The sequence below is a fragment of the Bolinopsis microptera genome, chromosome 1 (assembly GCF_026151205.1).
Source record: "Bolinopsis microptera isolate Bmic1 chromosome 1, MBARI_Bmic_1.0, whole genome shotgun sequence".
Lineage (NCBI taxonomy): Eukaryota > Metazoa > Ctenophora > Tentaculata > Lobata > Bolinopsidae > Bolinopsis > Bolinopsis microptera.
This window is the reverse complement of record NC_087072.1, coordinates 1,830,133-1,851,630: the sequence shown is the minus strand read 5'-3', so window position 1 is coordinate 1,851,630 and position 21,498 is coordinate 1,830,133. Positions and strand designations below refer to the sequence as shown.

General features: G+C 37.2%; 1 protein-coding gene and 3 long non-coding RNA genes across 5 annotated transcripts; 3 read left to right on the top strand and 1 right to left on the bottom strand.

Moving 5' to 3' along the window:
- The first annotated feature begins 2,249 nt into the window (after positions 1 to 2,249).
- LOC134821392 (uncharacterized) lies at positions 2,250 to 3,257 on the top strand. Its single transcript, XR_010161010.1, has 3 exons — positions 2,250 to 2,679; positions 2,920 to 2,996; positions 3,162 to 3,257. It is a non-coding gene; the product is annotated as an uncharacterized LOC134821392 (long non-coding RNA).
- A 982-nt stretch (positions 3,258 to 4,239) lies between these two features.
- Positions 4,240 to 5,783, top strand: LOC134825919 (uncharacterized). 2 transcript variants are annotated; one of them, XR_010161639.1, is made up of 5 exons: positions 4,240 to 4,729; positions 4,950 to 5,026; positions 5,192 to 5,274; positions 5,444 to 5,546; positions 5,720 to 5,783. It is a non-coding gene; the product is annotated as an uncharacterized LOC134825919 (long non-coding RNA). The 2 variants fall into 2 exon arrangements; XR_010161638.1 differs by having other exon boundaries at positions 5,192 to 5,546.
- Positions 5,784 to 7,182: 1,399 nt separating this feature from the next.
- On the top strand, positions 7,183 to 8,503 carry LOC134821385 (uncharacterized). The gene is made up of 4 exons (XR_010161009.1): positions 7,183 to 7,248; positions 7,491 to 7,573; positions 8,020 to 8,122; positions 8,295 to 8,503. It is a non-coding gene; the product is annotated as an uncharacterized LOC134821385 (long non-coding RNA).
- A 6,910-nt stretch (positions 8,504 to 15,413) lies between these two features.
- LOC134825917 (uncharacterized protein K02A2.6-like) lies at positions 15,414 to 19,919 on the bottom strand. The gene has a single exon (XM_063838120.1). It carries the CDS (start codon positions 19,917 to 19,919, stop codon positions 15,414 to 15,416), a length of 4,506 nt encoding a protein of 1,501 aa, XP_063694190.1.
- Between the last annotated feature and the right edge of the window lie 1,579 nt (positions 19,920 to 21,498).

Below are 21,498 nucleotides of genomic sequence, written 5' to 3'. Positions count from 1 at the left end.
ATTTGATAATATTGTTATGTTTTAAATTTGAATTAACTGTGCTATAGAATGAAAACCGAGGATATTGGTACCCACAATAACTTCTAAATAAGGTAGTTCAAACGAATTGCTGCTTAAAGATTTCCTAATTCTTCAGAGCCATGTCCAGCTGGAAGCTACAAGAACATTGATATGAACACATGTGAAGAATGTCCTGATAACACCATCAGTTCAGAAGGAGCAGCCTTGTGTACAACTTGTGAACTTGGCCAACAACGAAATTCAGAAAGAACAAAATGTGGTAAGAATTGTTAACAAGAACCGAGCTGAGATGATTATATCTATATTATATAGATGGGCAAAGATAAGCTTAGGGTTAAGACGGGATAAGGATAAGGCGCCAGATAAGGCTTAGAATAAAAAGGCAAATTTGTGGTACGAAAAGACAAGAACCGTAAGAGTTTGGATGGTAATAATTCTATCTAAAAACCATAGCTGTGTGGATATTTAATTTTTCACCTATTGTTTTAAATCTTATGTAATTGTAACACATCTGAAGTGTACTTATATAATTACGATTTTCTTATCTTCCGCTACGATTTGCCATTTGTAACGTTATAATTCCAGAGCCGTGTGGAGAGAGAAAATATCGGAATGATGCTATGACAAGCTGTGAGACATGTGACGCTGGATTGACACCAAACTCTGACAAAACAGCCTGTGGTAAGATAACTTTAAACTTATATTTAATATTATTGTTGTGTTTTAAATTTAATTAACTGTACTAAAGAATGAAAACCGAGGATATTGGTACTCACAATAACTTCTTGACATTAATAAACGAATTGCTGCTTAAAGATTTCCTAATTCTTCAGAGTCATGTCCAGCTGGAAACTACAAGAACATTGGTATGAACACATGTGAAGAATGTCTTGATAACACGATCAGTTCAGAAGGAGCAGCCTTGTGTACAGCTTGTGAACTCGGCCAGGAACGAAACTCACGGAGAACAAAATGTGGTAAGAATTGTTAACAAGAACCGAGCTGAGATGATTATATCTATATTATATAGATGGGCAAAGATAGGCTAAGGGTTAAGACGGGATAAGGATAAGGCGCCAGATAGGGCTAGAATCAAAAAGGCAAATTTGTGGTACGAAAAAGCAAGAACCGTAAGAGTCTGGGTGGTAATAATTCTACCAAAAAACCGTGGTTGTGTGGATATTCAATTTTTCACCTATTGCTTTAAATCTTATGTAATTGTAACACATCTGAAGTGTACTTACATAATACAAATTTTCTTATCTTCCACTACGATTTACCAGTTGTAATAATATATAACGTTATAATTCCAGAGCCGTGTGGGGAAGGAACATATCGGAATGATGCTATGACAATCTGTGAGACATGTGACGTTGGATGGAAACCAAACACTAAAAAAACTGCATGTGGTAAGATAACTTTAAATCTTATATTATTGTTATGTTTTAAATTTAATTTTACTGCGCTACAGAATTAGAATGGTAAATTGTATACAGTATTTGAGACTTGGACCCCCGAGCAAACGATAGTATAGTTATATTTGAGGCTGCTAGAAAGTGTTCGGGTTGGAACAGGAAAACTAAATCGCGGAACTGCTGAATAGAAGAGAACATAAGAAACCGTCAAAATATACCTTATTAATCAGTTTTTACGTGATTTAATATGACATATCGACAGTGAGCTGTACGGGACTGAAGGCTGAGTGGAGAACTGCGATCAGAACAACAACACAGTTCCCAGTAGTCCCAGGAACTGTGGTGGAAGTGAATTGTATTGAATCCAGAGCACTCAATAAAGGGAGCAGCGAGGTGACCTGCACCTCAGGAACGGAATTTATTTTCGATTTTAATGAACCCGAGTGTATAAATACAGGTATAATTGTAGAAGCGGATATGCTAAATGTCCATAGCATCACTACAAAAGGATAAATAAACTCTTCATACAACCAGGATAGTATCAGCATAACCGACGAAAGGGGGTAAAATAATGTCGTAAGGGGGAGAGTTGGTTAATGGTTATATTACTTTAGAAAACTGATTTAATTTAATCTTACAGTTGATGGGCTATGACAAATAGCTCAGATGATACTGCAATCTAACTTAGATATCCAAATAAGAAAATGTATGTTTGAGTTTTCCGGGTGGAAAAGTATGACAGCAGAAACCCAGTACCCATAACATAGGTCCCCAGAAAAGTTATCGAGGTAACCTGCTCTGAGATCTCAACACAACAGCATTTGACAAAGCAAAATAAAATGTAAAATCAATTTAAATTCAAAAATTTAACAAAGAATGCATTTCCATTATAACATAGTAAAACACTTTGTTTCATAGATACATAAAATTTATACTAAAACACTTAATACAATCGTGAGATGTACGTAGAATCCAGCTCAATGTTACAACATAAACCCTTGATGATATAGTCTAGCAAATATTATAAACTAACCGCAAATCCGGTGATTTCCATTTCAAATGACAACAACCAGAAGATCTTAATAATGGTCTAATGATAATCTACTCCTATCTCAAGTTATTAATTAACAACCCCAGGAACAAAGACGATGATGTATAAAGTCTATGCGAATGTCGACAGAATAGAGATGAGCAGGAAGAAAGTGAAATAAAATCAGCTCCAATTAATTTATGAGCATTCAAGGTTAGTAAGAAAAATTTCCACTGAAAGTGTTTGTTTTCTTCGTCATATACTGCAACACTCCTATTGTACTGAATTCCTAAAATTCAATTGCTGTTTAAAACACATTGCTATTATCTAAATTATTTTCAATTTAACTGTGACCAAATTTTAAATTTTGAACATGAACTGTGCTGATTACCAGAAATTACATGTACAATACCAGAAATAATGTGTCACTCTGCAATAAAATCACCATTTCAGAATACAAATTACAGAAACGAGCTTCATGGCATTGATAAGTGATGAATACCCTGAAAAAGACACATAACTCCATCACTGTGAGACACATTTGTGTTTTTAAACATTTATAAAAATTATTCAATGTTAAATACATATTATTTATAAATATGTATTTAACATTAAATTAAATTCAAAATCTATTCAAAGATTTAACAAAGGTTTGATTTATTTCTATTATATCATATTATAACAATTTTTTTCAGACCCTTGCTAGGTAGGAACGAACCTTTCAACTGAAAATACAAAATGTGAATCCTTTGTTGACCATTTTATGAGCTGTGAGCAGTAAGTAAGTAAGTACAAGAAGCGGAGGATTACTCTATTCGTCGAAATCTTTTAAAAACTGCTCAATCAATATCCAAAAAATTTTAACATTATTATAGGCTTATATTAATACTTTTCAAACAAAGTTACAATAACATAAACCCGCCACGCAAAGGGTTTATATAACAGATCATCCCGCGCTAGCGGGATGATCTGATAAACACATACGAGTGCGCGCAGCGCACGAGTTTTGTGTTAATATGTAATCCCGAAGCGCCAGCTGAGGGATTACATTTATTTAGCCCTGAGCGTGAAGTGTTTATGGATTATAATTATCTCCGGCGATTTCGACAAGGGATTTATACTTTAGAAGTATACTGTACTGTACTGTCCGGAACACGATTGGAAAGCAGTTCATCAATCTGAATGTCAAACCGATCTGTCATAGTGGAGCAATAGCTTGAACGTTAGCAGGAACAAGAGCTGGAAGGAGAGCAAGCAAAACAATACTATTTTTAGGGCACGGACAAGGGTAGCTGGCTAGTCGCCAACTTCTCACGCCACGCGTTGGAGAAATTCCAAGAATTAGCTGCTTTGGCAACGTTCCCAGGAATTTGCGTGTAAAAGAAGTGGACGGTTACGATGTTTCATATCACGTGGTGCGCTTTCGTGTCACGTGGTATAGACTCGGCGTATGCTATTGGTGGCACGTGGTACGCACGTGACGCGCCCACGTGATCGCGCGTCTAACTGTTCTACTATTATCGAGTTCTAATCAGCAGTATCATTGATTATTGTAAGTCGGAGAATTGAATGATAAACATCAGTTACGACTAAAAAGCGGGCCGGGTTTATACAAATTTCCGGGGCGGGATGATATCACCTTGAGATGTTTATCTAACAGCGGGCCGGGCTGAGTGATAATATGATCCCGCGTCGAAATCCCGGAGATATTTATAACAAAGTCTTCATGTTATGTACTAGCTGGGTTTGGACAGGATAATATTACCCGCTTAAGATATTTCCATCGCGTTACATAATACTCAATAAATGTTATACTTATAGATTTGTAGTGTTGTAATAAGTTTTGAACTGCTGAAGTTTATCCAGCCCTAATATGTAACAACCTTAGAAAAGCAAACTTATTTGCCTTCGTTTTTAAACCTACTTTCAGCTTTTATCAGCAGCTACAATTACGGTACGTACCTATACTTAATACGTAGAATCTAGTCAATTGTAATAACATACACCATTGATAGCTTGGTGATATTGTCTAGCAAATATTAGAAACTGACTGGAAATCCGGTGCTTTCCATTTCAAATGAGCAAATGGCAAAAGCGAGAAGATCTTCTTTTATATCGTCAATTAATGATAATTTACTCTCTCTTATTTTAAATTATTAATAACCAACTCCAGGAACGAAGACGATGCTGTATAAAGACTATACGGATGTTCAACAGGAAGAAAGAGAGGATATCAGCTTCAACTAATCAATGAGAATTGAAGGTTAGTAAAAAAAAACCTTTTAAGTGCTTTTTCGTGATAACACTTCTATTTTGCTGAATTCCTAAAATTCAATTGCTGTTTGATACACACATTGCTATTATTTAACTTATTTTGAACTTGACTGTGATCAAATTTTGAACATGAACTGTGCTGATCACCAGAAATTACATGTACAATACCAGAAATAATGTGTCACTCGGCAATAAAACCACCATTTCAGAATACAGATTACAGCAACGAGCTTCATGGTATTGATAAGTGATGAATACCCTGAAAAAGACACATAACTCCATCATTGTGAGAAACATTTGTGTTTTTAAACATTTATAAAAAGTATTCAATGTTAAATACATATAATTTATAAATATGTATTTAACATTAAACAAAATTCAAATTGTATACAAAGATTTAACAAAGTTTTGATGTTTTGCTATTATATCATATTATAACAATTTATTTCAGACCCTTACTCAGCAGGAACGAACATTTCAACTGACAAAACAAAATGTGAAACCTTTGTAAACCTTTTTAGGCAGCTGTGAATAGTAAGTACAAGAAGTGAAAAATATTCTTCTCGTTTAAATTTTTCTACAAACTGCTCAATAATTATTATTTCATGAAATGTGATCATTTCGACTTTTACGTTCCGAACACGAAATGTGGTGTTTACCAAAAACTACATAATAACAGATTTTTGTCACTCGACCATTCCAGAATCCAGGAACGAGCCTCATGATATTGAAACGAAGATCACGCGAAAAGACACAGACCTCCGCCACTGTGAGATACTGCTGTAACCAGACATTTTAAGCTTATAGTAAGTACAAGAAGTGGGAAAAAAATATTCTTTTCGTTTAAATTTTTCTACAAACTGTTCAATAATTATTATTTCATGAAATGTGATCATTTCTACTTTTACGTTCCGAACACGAAATGTGGTGTTTACCAAAAACTACATAATACCAGATTTTTGTCACTCTACCATTTCAGAATCCAGGAATGAGCCTCATGATATTGTAACGAAGATCTTGAGAAAAGACACAGACCTCCGCCATTGTGAGATACTGCTGTAACCAGATATTTTAAGCTATCTTAATGAACAATTTGACTAGTAATAGTATCAACCTACCACTGAAGATGGTAAACATTGTACGACGTATACCGAACAGTAGAACCGGTGTCCCTTTTAACATTTTAAGAAATGCAACTGATTGATAAATTGAATCAGATTAATCATTTTAAACGTTTTCACAAATCTGCATGTATTGCTATTAGTATTATAACATATTATAACAATTTATTTCAGACCCTTACTCAGCAGGAACGAACTTTTCAATTGATAAAACAAAATGTGAACCCTTTGTAAACCTCTTTAGGCAGCTGTGAATACCTTATCGGACCTTATTTGGACGGACATTACATGAACGGACATAATTATGAACGGACATTAATATGAACGCTCGAAGGCATTCAAAACCATCAAAAAGCCGAATTTTTTTCAATTTTTTGAGGTTTTTCTAATTTCAGCAAATGATTTTTAAATTCATTTTTTATACAGTAAGTAAGAAAAGCAGTCATTAAGCAGTAAAAATTTTAAAATATGTGTACATGATCAGTGTCTAATATCACATATCATCTTCATCAAATGGGTTTTCGTGTATGAAATAGTCCATGCTTAAACAAGCATCAGTGATTTCTAGCTTCATGGAAACCTTTTTTATCAAACTACCCCGGTCCTGCATTTCAGTGTTAACTTTTACAAGCCATTCGGCGTGAAGTGGTTTTATCTTAAACAACTTTAGGTTAACCTTAACATCACGTGGAGCTTTCCTAGCACTGTTTCATTACCTCCCCTCAGTAATGTGAACTATAACAACTTCGGACAATGTCCTTGGCAACGCGATTTACCGTAATATCTAGAGGCTGGAACAAGTTTGTTATGTTGGCGGGGACTAGCTCATGAACTATGTTGTTGAGTGCCATAATTTTGTTGACTTTTTCCGCCAAGTGACCCTTGAAAACATCATATACTAGTAGAGTTGTCTGTGCCTCCGGCAGACCAAGGAGAACCTTTCCGTCGTTAACTTACGGCACAATAAAGTTCTCATAGTTGTCATATTCTGGACAAAAAGTTCGAAATGGAAACATTTTTGAAAAAATTTCAACGGACTTTAACTTGGACGGACATTAATTGAACGGACTTTATTTGACCGGACATTAAGATGAACGCTAGGGCCTCCAGCGTTCAAGTAATGTCCGTCCAAATAAGGTCCGATAAGGTAGTAAGTACAAGAAGTGGAAAATATTCTTCTCGTTTAAATTTTTCTACAAACTGTTCAATAATTATCATTTCATGAAATAAGATCATTTCTACTTTTACACGTTCCGAACACGAAATGTGGTGTTTACCAAAAACTACATAATAACAGATTTTTGTCACTCGACCATTTCAGAATCCAGGAACGAGCCTCATGATATTGTAACGAAGATCTTGAGAAAAGACACAGACCTCCGCCACTGTGAGATACTGCTGTAACCAGACATTTTAAGCTATCTTAATGAACAATTTTACTAGTACTAGTATCAACCTACCACTGAAGATGGTAAACATTGTACACCGTACCGAACAGTAAAACCGGTATCCCTTTCAACATTTTAAGAAATGCAACCGATTGATAAATGGAATCGGATTAATCATTTTAAACGTTTTCATAAATCTGCATGTATTGCTATTATATCATATTATAACAATTTATTTCAGACTCTTACTCAGTAGGAACGAACGTTTCAACTGAAAAAACAAAATGTGAACCCTTTGTAAACCTTTTTAGGCAGCTGTGAATAGTAAGTACAAGAAGTGGAAAAAAATATTCTTTTCGTTTAAATTTTTTTACAAACTGTTCAATAATTATTATTTCATGAAATGTGATCATTTCTACTTTTACGTTCCGAACACAAAATGTGGTGTTTACCAAAAACTACATAATAACAGATTTTTGTCACTCGACCATTCCAGAATCCAGGAACGAGCCTCATGATATTGAAACGAGATCACGCGAAAAGACACAGACCTCCGCCACTGTGAGATACTGCTGTAACCAGACATTATAAGCTAATAGTAAGTACAAGAAGTGGGAAAAAATATTCTTTTCGTTTAAATTTTTCTACAAACTGTTCAATAACTATTATTTCATGAAATGTGATCATTTCTACTTTTACGTTCCGAACACAAAATGTGGTGTTTACCAAAAACTACATAATAACAGATTTTTGTCACTCGACCATTCCAGAATCCAGGAACGAGCCTCATGATATTGAAACGAAGATCACGCGAAAAGACACAGACCTCCGCCACTGTGAGATACTGCTGTAACCAGACATTATAAGCTAATAGTAAGTACAAGAAGTGGGAAAAAATATTCTTTTCGTTTACATTTTTCTACAAACTGTTCAATAATTATTATTTCATGAAATGTGATCATTTCTACTTTTACGTTCCGAACACGAAATGTGGTGTTTACCAAAAACTACATAATACCAGATTTTTGTCACTCTACCATTTCAGAATCCAGGAATGAGCCTCATGATATTGTAACGAAGATCACGCGAAAAGACACATACCTCCGCCACTGTGAGATACTGCTGTAACCAGATATTTTAAGCTATCTTAATGAACAATTTGACTAGTAATAGTATCAACCTACCACTGAAGATGGTAAACATTGTACGACGTATACCGAACAGTAGAACCGGTGTCCCTTTTAACATTTTAAGAAATGCAACCGATTGATAAATTGAATCGGATTAATCATTTTAAACTTTTTCATAAATCTGCATATTTTGCTATTATATCATAATATTATAACAATTTATTTCAGACCCTTACTCAGCAGGAACGAACTTTTCAATTGATAAAACAAAATGTGAACCCTTTGTAAACCTCTTTAGGCTGCTGTGAATAGTAAGTACAAGAAGTGGAAAATATTCTTCTTGTTTAAATTTTTTTTACAAACTGTTCAATAATTATCATTTCATGAAATGTGATCATTTCTACTTTTACGTTCCGAACACGAAATGTGGTGTTTACCAAAAACTACATAATAACAGATTTTTGTCACTCAACCATTTCAGAATTCAAGAACGAGCCTCATGATATTGAAACGAAGATCTCGAGAACAGACTCAGACCTCCGCCACTGTGAGATACTGCTGTAACCAGACATTTCAAGCTATCTTAATGGACAATTTCACTAGTATCAACCTACCACTGAAGATGGTAAACATTGTACACCGTACCGAACAGTAGAACTGGTGTCCCTTTTAACATTTCAAGAAATGCAACCGATTGATAAATTGAATCGGATTAATCATTTTAAACGTTTTCATAAATCTGCATGTATTGCTATTAGTATTATAACATATTATAACAATTTATTTCAGACCCTTACTCAGCAGGAACGAACTTTTCAATTGATAAAACAAAATGTGAACCCTTTGTAAACCTCTTTAGGCAGCTGTGAATAGTAAGTACAAGAAGTGGAAAATATTCTTCTCGTTTAAATTTTTCTACAAACTGTTCAATAATTATCATTTCATGAAATGTGATCATTTCTACTTTTACAGTTCCAAACACGAAATGTGGTGTTTACCAAAAAATACATAATAACAGATTTTTGTCACTCAACCATTTCAGAATCCAGGAACGAGCCTCATGATATTGAAATGAAGATCTCGAGAACAGACACAGACCTCCGCCACTGTGAGATACTGCTGTAACCAGACATTTTGAGCTATCTTAATGAACAATTTTACTAGTATCAACCTACCACTGAAGATGGTAAATATTGTACACCGTACCGAACAGTAGAACCGGTGTCCCTTTCAACATTTTAAGAAATGCAACCGATTGATAAATGATATCGGATTTTTTTGAGAAATAACTTTAAATCATTTTGAACGTTTTTATAAATCGGCATTCACAAAATTTGGCGGCCAAACTCTGAATTTTTCCGGGAAAATTTTGGAATTTGGCCGCCAAATTCTTTTGGATGTCTAAATCAAAAATCTGTTCTCAAAATAAGGTGATAATGCGATTTCGAGTCGATTCCGAAAATTTCATGGAAAAATTTTGAAAACTGATTGAGTTGTTACAATTTTAATGAGATCAATTCCGCGAATATCGCGAACCAAGATACGGGCAATTTAGTTCATTTTTTGTGGTCTTTTTGCCTTAGTATCCACATTTAAACAGACATAAAGCTATAACGTACAGAGAATATGTAGTTTAGGATTACCTTTTATATAAAGTAAGTTTCATTCAAAAATATTGATATTTGACCAATTTATGGGACGAAATCTACCAAATTTGGTGCGTATGCCCAAATATGGGCATATGGTTTTTGGCTCATGACTCAATCATTTTTTGTCAAATCTTGATGAAATTTCATATACGAGTTCAGAAGACCACTAGTTACAAGAAAAGTACCTTAAATCTGGGTTTTGGGCATGTTAAAGGTATTGGGCTAAATTGGGCCTAATTTGGACCAAATATGGGCGTGGCTTCCCCGTGGGCACCGATTGGGGGTTGGGGTCGGGGACCCTCTCAAAAGTTCGGTCACTGGTCCTAGTTTGTTGGTCAACTGCTATCTCGAAATCAAGTTTCACAAAAAAATATCCATTGCCCCCCCCCCCCCCCCCCCCCCCCCCCCCCCCCCCCCCCCCGGCCCCCCCCCCCCCCCCCCCCTTAAAAGCATATAGTGTATTACTTTTGATTTTTCAGTTTTAAATTACTTCGTTAGTAATGACTATGATTTGTTTCAAACAGGTGCAATAATTAAATGTATAATCCCACAACTCTCTTTCGAATAAAACATTTCAGCAAGGCCATTATATAATACATCATATCATATAATAAACAAATGCCACTATATGACCCAAAATTTTAATTAGTGGCTCACGACATGAACTTATTGGCCGGGACCACAATACTGCGTAATTTACAATTTGATAATCTCAACGATATACTTATACTATTAAGATTATTATGCTAATTATGTTTATTTTACTAATTTCGCTAATTATAATAATTTTGCTAATTATAATGATTTTGTTAGTTATACTAATTTTGCTAATTATAATGATTTTGTTAGTTATACTAATTTTGCTGATTATACTGATTTTGCTAATTACACTAATTTCGCTAGTAACACTAATTTTGCTAATTAAACTAATTACGTTTATTACACTAACTTTGCTAATAACACTAATTATACCAATTATACTAATTTTGCTAATTATACTAATCATACTGATCATACTAATTATACTAATCATACTGATCATACTAATTATAATTAATAATTATACTTATTGTACTAATTATACTAATTGCATTGATTACACTAATTATAATAAATATACTAATTTAAATACTTATTATACTAATATAATTTAAACACTAATTATACTATTTACTCACCACAATGATTTTAATATGGATGCATACTACTCAACAGTCAACATCCGTTCAAATCGTTGCTGATCTGCGAATTGACAAAGCAACGATCTTCAATAAGAAGTAAAAAGAATAGTTTCCGCGGCGCGTCAAAGCTTGCTCTAACCATAACTCTTTGATGTCTGATCTGATCTCGCTTGCAGTATAGTGCGCGACCTTGTGAAACATTGTATCACGTGGTTTCACCTAACCATGTGTTTTCGCGCCACTTCGGGCGCGCTTGTTTCACAAGTCAAGAAAAGCACCTATCCACGAACCCCGATGGGAAGGTTCGTGCGCGCGTGAGCATGAGTGCTGACAACAGCGTCTATGTAGCGCAGGTAGTCTTGGCACTTCTCCCTCCAGTATGCAGCAACCACTTTTCAGGTTTCTATAGTGCATAGTGACAGTGTATAGGGGTTAATTAGGTATAAATCACAATATAGCTGTACTTACACCTACATTTACATGCATGCAAGCTCACTTAGTCCAATGAGCGGGAAACGGAGGACAAGGTCTGGTGACGTCATAATCACGTGACCTCAAAGGCTCATAATCACGTGACCTCAGCACTCAGACCCAATCAATGATCAATAAGATTCGGGCATGGTTAGCCCCTGTCACCCGATCTTGAGGTGACGTACGACACCTCGTTTACTGTTTACGCAATCAATTTGTCTGAAAGGCTTTACACGTCGCATGTGAGGACAAAAGCGAAAGTAATTTTGGCACCACTGTATATAAAGTGGTGCTGAAATCGTTGGGTGGGTTAATGGCTAGAGCCCTTTTACCGCCGTGAGGCGGGCGCGCGCTACTGCAAGCGCAAGGGCTCTGGATAGAGCAATCACGTGGTGACACCCACTCACCACTGTCGCTTCACTATAGAGTTTCTACGATACAGGGGAGCCGCGCACTCGTGCGCGGCGGGTCATACAACGTGTAACAAGCGAAACATGCCTGTCACGTAGAACGTTGCTCTAAGTCTAACTGCTAACGTACCAAAGCCCTCTCGCTTGCAATATCGCGTAACTGCACTTGTGAAACTAGCGCGCGACTGCACTTTTCACTTGTGAAACAAGCGCGTCACGCAGTACGCGTATACACATGGCTATGTAAACGCCACAAATTGATGGTTATCGTGAACGTCGATGCAGCAAAGTCCTCCAGCGACCAGCCAAGAGTAAGTGGTACAAAATTGTTTCACGTTGTAGCACCCACGGTCGTTTCACTATACTGCCGTTTTCTCAGAAAAGGCAGTAAGTCCAAATTTTCGAAATATGACAATATTGGTATCAAAATTTTCAGTAGAAAATTCTCTACATGAGCTACATATTAATGTATAGAAACATTGTTGCATGCAATTCCTAAGGAAGTAAGTCCCTGTTGAGAAACATTATGTTCGGTTTTGGCCAATTATTTTCTGAGAGAAGGACGTAAGTCCGGACTTACTGCCTTTTCTGAGAAAATCTTGAAAATTTTCTGAGATAAGGAAGTTATTCCGTGGACTTACTGCCTTTTCTGAGATAAATTATTTGTGATAGGAAGAAGTAGCTGGACTTACTTCCTATAAAAGCATGCTAAAAACGGAATTTTAGAAAGCGATTTCCCAAAAAGAACATAACTTTACTGCCGATTGATATTTTCGCTTGAAATTTTCAGAATCGATGTATGATTGCATTTCAACCTTACGTGAGTGATCAAAATTTTCATTTAGGCCTCAAAAAAAATTTGGTGGCCGATTTTCAAAAACGTCGGATGTATTTTAGTCGCAAAACATAAACATTGGAGCAGTTATTGAGCTGTTATAATCGCAGAGAATGTTTAGTTTAGGTATATCTTTTAGATCAAGTTCATTTTCATCAAAATATCGATAAGATATCATTTAATGCACTGAAATCGTTCAAAATTGGCGAGTTTGCCTAAATAAGGGCATACTATTATTCAAAAACATTTATTATATGATATGGAGCAATTTAGATTTACCTAATTGTTTATATTTTACAATATAATCCAAAATACATAGATCCCAACCTCAAAAATTTAGTAAAAAGCTTGGACTTACTTCCTTCTCAGAAAAATATTGAACAGAGATTTTTCTCAGAAAAGGAAGTAAGTCCACGTTTTCTCAGAAAAGGCAGTAAGTCCATCCAGTATGAAAAATAAGTTCGATTATTTGGCATAAAAATGGTTATATCTAAGCTTATGGACGGCTCAAAGCTTTAATTTTTTTGACAAATTAAAATTTAACTAATTATTGATAACTCAACGTGTTTACTTTCGATCTTACGCAAAAAGTAAGCGGAGAAAAAACCATAAACGCAAAAGTCGCAATATCTCGAGATGGCAAATATGGACTTACTGCCTTTTCTGAGAAAACGGCAGTATATAGGTGACGATACAGCCACAGGGGAGCCACGCACTCGTGCGCGGCGGGTCATACAACGTATGACAAGTACAAGATGTGTACGTCTAGGTATACTAATTACAATTAATATTTTTACCACAGACTTTACTTACTGAGTGGCGGGCTCAGCCTGTCATTTTGCCGAATCTCTATTGGACATAAATATTATAGCCTGGGGTCCCCATGCAGTACGTACAGGTAACCCCAGACTCACTCAATGTTTGTATTTGTCATACGTTGTATGACCTTCACCTAACCATTTGCTTTCGCTCCGCTGCGGGCGCGCTTGTTTCACAAGTCAAGGCGAGAGGCAGGTGCGCGCTACTGCAAGCACAAGGGCTCTGGATAGAGCAAGTATGACCCGCCGCGCACGAGTGCGCGGCTTCCTTGTATCGTAGAGACTCTACATACAGGGGTATAGTGAAACGACAGTGGGAGTCTCAACGTGATACAAAATAATACTTAGTGAAAATACCACAAGTTACTGAATACGACAATGGGGGTCACGATGTAATACAAACCAATCTACCGACGCGAAGTGGTTGCGAGAAGGATAATTCGACATGCGCGGCACAGCCCGATAGTGTATTGTGCTAAATATGAAATAGTTTTAAGTTTAATTGGTATTTTTCTAACTTTTACCAAGTCATTTTAAGTTAGTAAATACATTCTATTTAGTAAATAGTTATTGCACATGTTTTGATCTATAATTTTGAATTTAAGATTAAGATATCAAGAAACAAGAAATTTGACAGCAAGGGACAACTTGCATATAATATGATCACATTTTGGTCAAAGCGTCAAGTTTGTAATGATCTTTCTGATACTACATGGGACACCATGAGTTTCAGTTTTCATCTTTAAATCTACATATATGCAGCTCCTGCATAAAATTGGTAAATATTGCTTGATATCTTGCTCTAACCAGCAACCAGAGCCCTTTTGCTTGCAGTAGCGCGACCGCCGAAACAAGCGCGTCACGCAGTACGTGTAGACACATGGCTATGCGAATTTGATATCTCAGTCATCTGAGCTGAGTAGCTGGAGCTCCCATTTTCAGGATAATTGTAAATTTAAAGGTCAAACACAATCCATTACAATTGATTCTGAAAATGTGCTAAAATTAAAATCATTGATCCAAACTCGGGGGATCATACACTTAGTGACGTTGGGGTGGTGGGTCATATTTTTTTCCAAAACACAGTCAGTACTTTTGTACTAAGTGGTGGGTCTGCTGCTCATTTCCTGTTGTGTAACGGGGTTCTTATCAGTGATGAACAATTGAAACGATCACTTCCTAAAACCTAAAGGCTATTAGTATGATTAGTTAACAATATAAAATCATATATCAATATATAACATTCCTCCTTGTTCAATGTTCAAATCGTTTGCGTATCGAAAACATTAAGATTCGTCTCAGCTCGGACCACGTTTTACAGAATTAAAATAAATTGCGCGCGTTTAATGCGCGTGACTGAAAACAACAAATTCTCTATAATATAACGACGTCCGCGTTTTACATAAGATACATAAAATCCAAATTCACATTCTCTCTCTTTCTACGAATGTTAAAATCTGCCGTATGTCAGTTAAAATAAAAGTCTCGTGACAAGTTGCTTTCCGATTTAAACTGCCGTTTCATGTTAGAAATCAAATGTTAAAATGTCCTTCATCTATCGGGTATCAAAATAAACATCGATATTACAATACACTGCACGTAGTGCCTTTACACTTAAAACAAAATAAGCTGTCGTATAAAATGAGTACAAACAATCTGTAATAAATTAATTAATTCCAACGACGTCTTGGTTTGTTAGCCAGTCTGTCAGATCTGCGAAGTGATACTGGTGCAGATCCCGTGTTGGGTGTGTTGTTAGTTTTAGTAGTTGTCAATCGTGTAGACTGTGTAGTCACGTTAGAAGTAGTGGGTCGTGTTACAGTGGCTTGAATAGGTGTAGGTGGTTGTGATTGTGAAACACTCACTGATGGAACACGTGCTGGTGAAACATTCTCTAACTCTAACGGACCACGTACTGGTGAATTGTGCGATGGTGAAACATTCAACTGGACATGACTATTGCTAGTTTCTAGATTACCTGGGGGACTATACAAAGTTAGTTTCTTTCGCTGTAACATTGGTCTCAGTCTCTTCTTGATCTGATCTGCGTGTTTTACAACTTTTCTCCCACCAAACTGTACTTCATACATGTTGGAATTGCCCAGTCTTTTTTCAATAACACCTTCTTTCCATGTGTCTTTAGCTGTAGGTTGAACATACACGTCTTGTTGTTCTTCAAACTGTCTGTTTCGAATTCTGCTAGAATCAAGAACTGCTTGCTCCTTCTCGATATCCATGCTGTCAACTTTTTGCTGATCCAGTGGGGTAATCTGATGAAGTCTGGATCTGAGCGATCTTTTAAACATCGCCTCTGCTGGTGGTGTACCTGTTACATTGTGTGGCGTGTTTCTGTACCGGATCAAGAAGTTCGCTAAATTCTTGTGAATATCTTTACAATCTTCGTTCATCTTTTTCATAGCAGATTTGAAAGTTCCTACAAACCGTTCACAACAACCGTTACTTTTCGGGTGATATGTTCCTGTCTTCAAGTGTCTGATGTTGTTAGATGATAAGAACTTTTCAAACTCGTCAGAGGTAAAGTTGGTTCCATTGTCGCTTACTATGACGAATGGCAGTCCGTTTCTACTAAATATCTCTCGTAGTGCTCTGATAGTAGCTGCTGAAGTGGTGTCTTTGTTCATCTTTATCACTTCTGGCCATCTTGTGTAAGCATCATAGACAACTAACCACATTTTGTTGAAGAATGGGCCTGCGTAGTCAATATGTACGCGCTGCCAAGGCATAGTGGGTTTGGTCCACGGATGTTCAGTGAGACTTGGTAAACTCTTCCCATGTTTACCACAACTTTTACATGTGCTGGCTAACTGTTTAATCTCTGAGTTAATCCGTGGCCAGTACACGTAAGAACGAGCCAGAGTCTTCATTCCACTCATCCCAAGGTGTGTGACATGTAGATTCTCCAACACTGTCGATCGTAGTTTGCTGGGAATAATGACTCTGCAACCCCACGTTATACATCCTAGCTCCACAGATAATTCACTTCTTCTGTTCCAGTAAGCTGTCATCTCTTCACTGAATTGTATGCCTTTGTCCGGCCATCCATTCATGATGTAGTGTAACACTTTTGACAAAATCGGGTCTTTCTTGGTGTAACTCTCGATCTTCTTAGCAGTTAAACAGGTATCTTCAATGTCCACACTGAAGACTAGCTCTTCCTTAGCTTCTTCTTCGTCCTGTTTAGTGTGTGGAACTGGTAATCTTGATAGCATGTCTGCATTACCATGGGCTTTGGTCGAACGATATGCTATTTCGTAATCGTAATCCATAAGGAATATCGACCATCTGGTTAGTCTTGCTGCTGTCATGACCGATAACTGTTTGTTCTTATTGAATATGTGGACTAGCGGTTGGTTATCAGTGACTAGCTTAAACTTCCTCCCGTACAGGTAGAGGTGAAAACGCTTGACTCCCCAGACAATTGCTGTAGCTTCCTTGTCGATCTGTGAGTAGTTCTTTTCTGCAGATGTCAAGGTGCGTGAGATGTACTCAACAGGTCTTTCAGTTCCGTCAGGCATTACATGCGACAAAACAGCGCCTAATCCATGTGATGATACGTCTGTATCTAGCTTTAGCGGTAGATTAGGATTGTACAAAGTCAGAACTGTCTCCGAACTTAACATGTTTCTCAGTTTCTCCCAAGATTTCTGTTGTTCCTTGCCCCATTTCCATTTGACTCCTTTCTTCCTGAGTTCGTCTAAGGGTGCAATAATCTGAGACATGTTTGCAATGTACCTTCTGTAGTAGTTCACTCCTCCAAGAAATGATACAAGTTCGTCCACCGACTTTGGTACTTTCATCTTCAGTAAATCTTCCACTTTGGATTTTACAGGCTTTATTCCGTCTTTGTTCACAGTGTGACCTAGGTACGTCACTTCGTCTTCCATGAACTGGGATTTCTCTGGTTTACATCTGTATCCTTGATTTTCTAATCTCGTTATGACCTCGTTCAAAATGGTCATGTGTTCTTCATCGTCTTTTCCTGATATGAGAATATCGTCGACTCTACAACAACACATTTGAATCCCGGCTAGAGTTTGGTCAATGGTCTCCTGAAAAATCGCAGCAGCGGGTGCGATACCATACGGTAACCGGTTCCACATCAACTGTCCTAAATGGGTGTTGATTGTTGTTAAAATCCTGTCTTCCTTTCTGATCGGAATGTTGTTGTAAGCTTGTCGAACATCTAGCTTAGTAAACTTCTTACCCCCTGTTACCTTGTTAAAGCACTCTTCTATTGAAGGTAACGGGTATTGCTGAGCTGCCATCCCTGGATTCAACGTGAAATTGTATGATCCACAAATCCTTGTCTTCTCTCCTTTAAACACTGGAACTACGGGTGTTCCCCAAGGACTTGCTCCCTCAACTTTGCTCAAAATCCCTTCGTTGATCATTCTCTGTAACTCGTCCCCGACTTGCTTCTTCTTAGCATAGGGTAACGGTCTCACTCCAAGTGATTTAGGCTGTGCTCCTTCCTTGAGAATCAGCTTTGCTTCAGCTCCTGAGATAAGTCCTAAACCTTGCTGAAAGATTGGACTTTCCTTGAGTTTACTAATCGTTCTGAGTTTAAATACTTCCATGTCTCTGTCTGATACTGCAGTGACAAGTTCTTCATCCACACTACTACACACATTTGCATCAACAGTCTCTTTGTCCTTCTGAAGATTAAGAATCTTTGTCAGCCAGTCTGGTCCTAAAAACTCTGTTATCCATGACTGCCCCATGAGCGACGGGCACTTGTCATCTATCAGATACAGCTCTAATCCCTGTATCAGTCTTCCGTTGAACTCAACGTCTACCAGACTTTTACCTTTGACAGACAGTCTCTCGTTGTTAGCAACACGCAGGGTCTTGTTAGCAGCATGCAGGGTCTTGCCTAACCCTAACTTAGAAAAAACATCACAACTAACTATACTTACCGTGGATCCACTGTCGAACTCCATCTGTAGATTAACTCCATTCAATTTAACCTGAACGAGTGGTTTAGAAATGTTCGTGTAGTTAAATGTCAGTTCATTGTCATCATAAAAATCATTATGAATTTCAACATTGCTCTCAGAAAACTTGAGCATGGTACAATCTAGGTCAGAAATTTCATTTTCAAAATCAACATCATGATAAACAGAGGACTGACACACTAAACTTGTGTCAAATTCACCTAACTCACTCTCTGAGTTATCTACTAGTGAATACTCTAACACCTCCTCCACAAATAAAATTTCCTCACTTGACTCCTCACTCTCGCTCTCAAGCTCTGAATTACTCTCTTCTGAACTTTCACTATCTGAACAAGACTCCACATGATAAGTTTTGATGTCTTTCTTTCTCTTCTTCTTTCTCTTTGCGTGTTGACAGTTCTTTCTGATGTGTCCCACTTTCTTACAGGCATGACATTTCGTGAAACACTGTTTCTCTGAATGTCCCTTCAGTGTACATTTCTTACATGTGACCACTGTTTTCTTGTCCGTCCTGTGGGATCTCTCTTTCTTTCTATACTTGACACTGTTCACTGTTCCACTGCTTGATGCGTTCATTTCTTGAGCCTCCAATTTGGTCTTCTCCAGTGACAACATGTGCTCTCTTGCGATTTCTAGGGTCAGATTGGTCTTCTTTAGCAGTTTGGCTTTCTCTCTCTCTTCTCTTAGTCCTGCTACAAACTGGTCTAACAATCTGGAATCTAGATCCTGAAACTCGCAATCAGTTGCACATACTAGCAGTCTCTCCATATAGCTAGTGCTCTTTTCATTCTCCTTTTGTCTGATCTGTGTGAAGTGATATCTTGAAGCGAATTTGGTTGGCCTGGGTGCGAAATGTTCGCATAGTCTCTGCTTCAACTTACTGTATCTCTCTTCCACTAGCTTCGCTGGTTTACACAAGTTTGTGGCTTTTTTAAACATACTTGAGTCCATGTTGACGATGAGTAGCTTGGTTCTTTGGAGCTCTTTCAATTCCTCTATCCGGACTTCCCTTTCTCTAGTAAGTCTATCAGTTTCGTCCTGAGCTCTGTTGTTCTCCTCCGGGATTTCTGGGATTGTCGGGTCTTCCACCAGTTCCCCGACCTCTAGAAAAACCTCAAATTGTTCAAACCAACTTCTTACATCTGTGACATTTGTCGTGGAGAGTGGTTCATTAAACTGATATCTCATCACAGTCGCCATTGTTGTGTAACGGGGTTCTTATCAGTGATGAACAATTGAAACGATCACTTCCTAAAACCTAAAGGCTATTAGTATGATTAGTTAACAATATAAAATCATATATCAATATATAACATTTCCAACACCCAAAATACCCATTTTACCTCAGATTTTAATTCTGGGAATGTGTTTTTTGGGTTTTGAGTTTTTTTTTTGAGTTTTTTTTGGGATTTTTTGAATTTTTTTGTTACTTTTTATCTAATCCGGCTACATTGAAAACAAAACCCCTACTAAATAGTGGGTATAATTTGCCCATTTCCCAATGTTTAATGAGCTGTTTAAAGCAATTCATCGGTGGGTATCTTATTTTATATACCAGCTTCTCTGGGATCTAATACATCCTGAAGCCCCCGGTGCCTGCCTGGGTCAATAAAGCAGTCAAGCATCATCTATGTTATGTTGAGTATTCTCAACCAGCAGATGTGGGAACTCCCATGAAGGACCGAAACAGATCTAAAGAGACAATTAGCAAAATCGGAAAAATAGACTTGAATTTGTTTATATCTTACTATATTATATAGTCCGCCTATGCTGACGATGCTGAGCTTCTGAGTGAAGATGGTCAGAACTTGGTGAAGATACTAGAGATTGCCAGTGATATACTAAAGGATTGGAGTCTCTTTGTTAACGAATCAAAGACGGTGTTTAAAAGAGTGTATTTGGCAGATACAGATGCTTTGGATGCCCATGGCAATAAAATTAGAGGAGATGAAGAGTGGCGAGTGTCAGTGCTATTAGGATCAAAGCTCTGTTCTGAAAGAGATATTGTAAACAGACGCAACAAAGCCAATGTTGCCTTCTACACCTACAAGAAAGTCTGGTTGAATAGTTCTGTTCAGATCAGTGAGAGTAGAAAGCTGAAGCTGTACGAAGCTCTTGTCACTTCAGTGTTGTTGTATAACTGTAGCAGCTGGGCTGCTCCTGAAACCGTAATGGCATCTGTCGACGTTCTTCAAAGGAAGCATCTGAGACAGATAATCAACACCTATTGGCCTACGGTTATCAGTAACGAGAATTTATATAAGAGATGTAATGTCAGACCCCTTACTGAAAGGATCAAGAAAGCAAGATGGAAGATGCTTGGGCACGTTCTCAGAAGCGGTGATGACACTCCCGCCTTCTTATCTTTCAGATTTGCATGTTTAGGATGTTTTGACTATAAAGAAAGGAGGGGCAGACCTCGTTCAAATTTATTTGGTTTATTATGAAAAGACATTATGACAAAGAAAATTATTGTGATTGTAAATAAAAGATTTAGTTTAAGTAATTTCAACGATTTAGTGTACAAAGCTCATGATAGACGTTTATGGAGAAGCTTTGGGTGAGTCGAGACTACTCGGCCACTCGATTTTATGATTTAATTTCTATTATCTTGTGTTTGCTGTATATAGTTGATTAATAATAATAATAATATTATATAAAGCGAGACGATATATATTATATGCAATGCGCCTAGTCTACTGGAATGATTCTTCGGAATTTCGCTGGATTGCACAACTTTCGTCTTGGTAGATTCCAAACACAAGGAAATTTTCTTTTG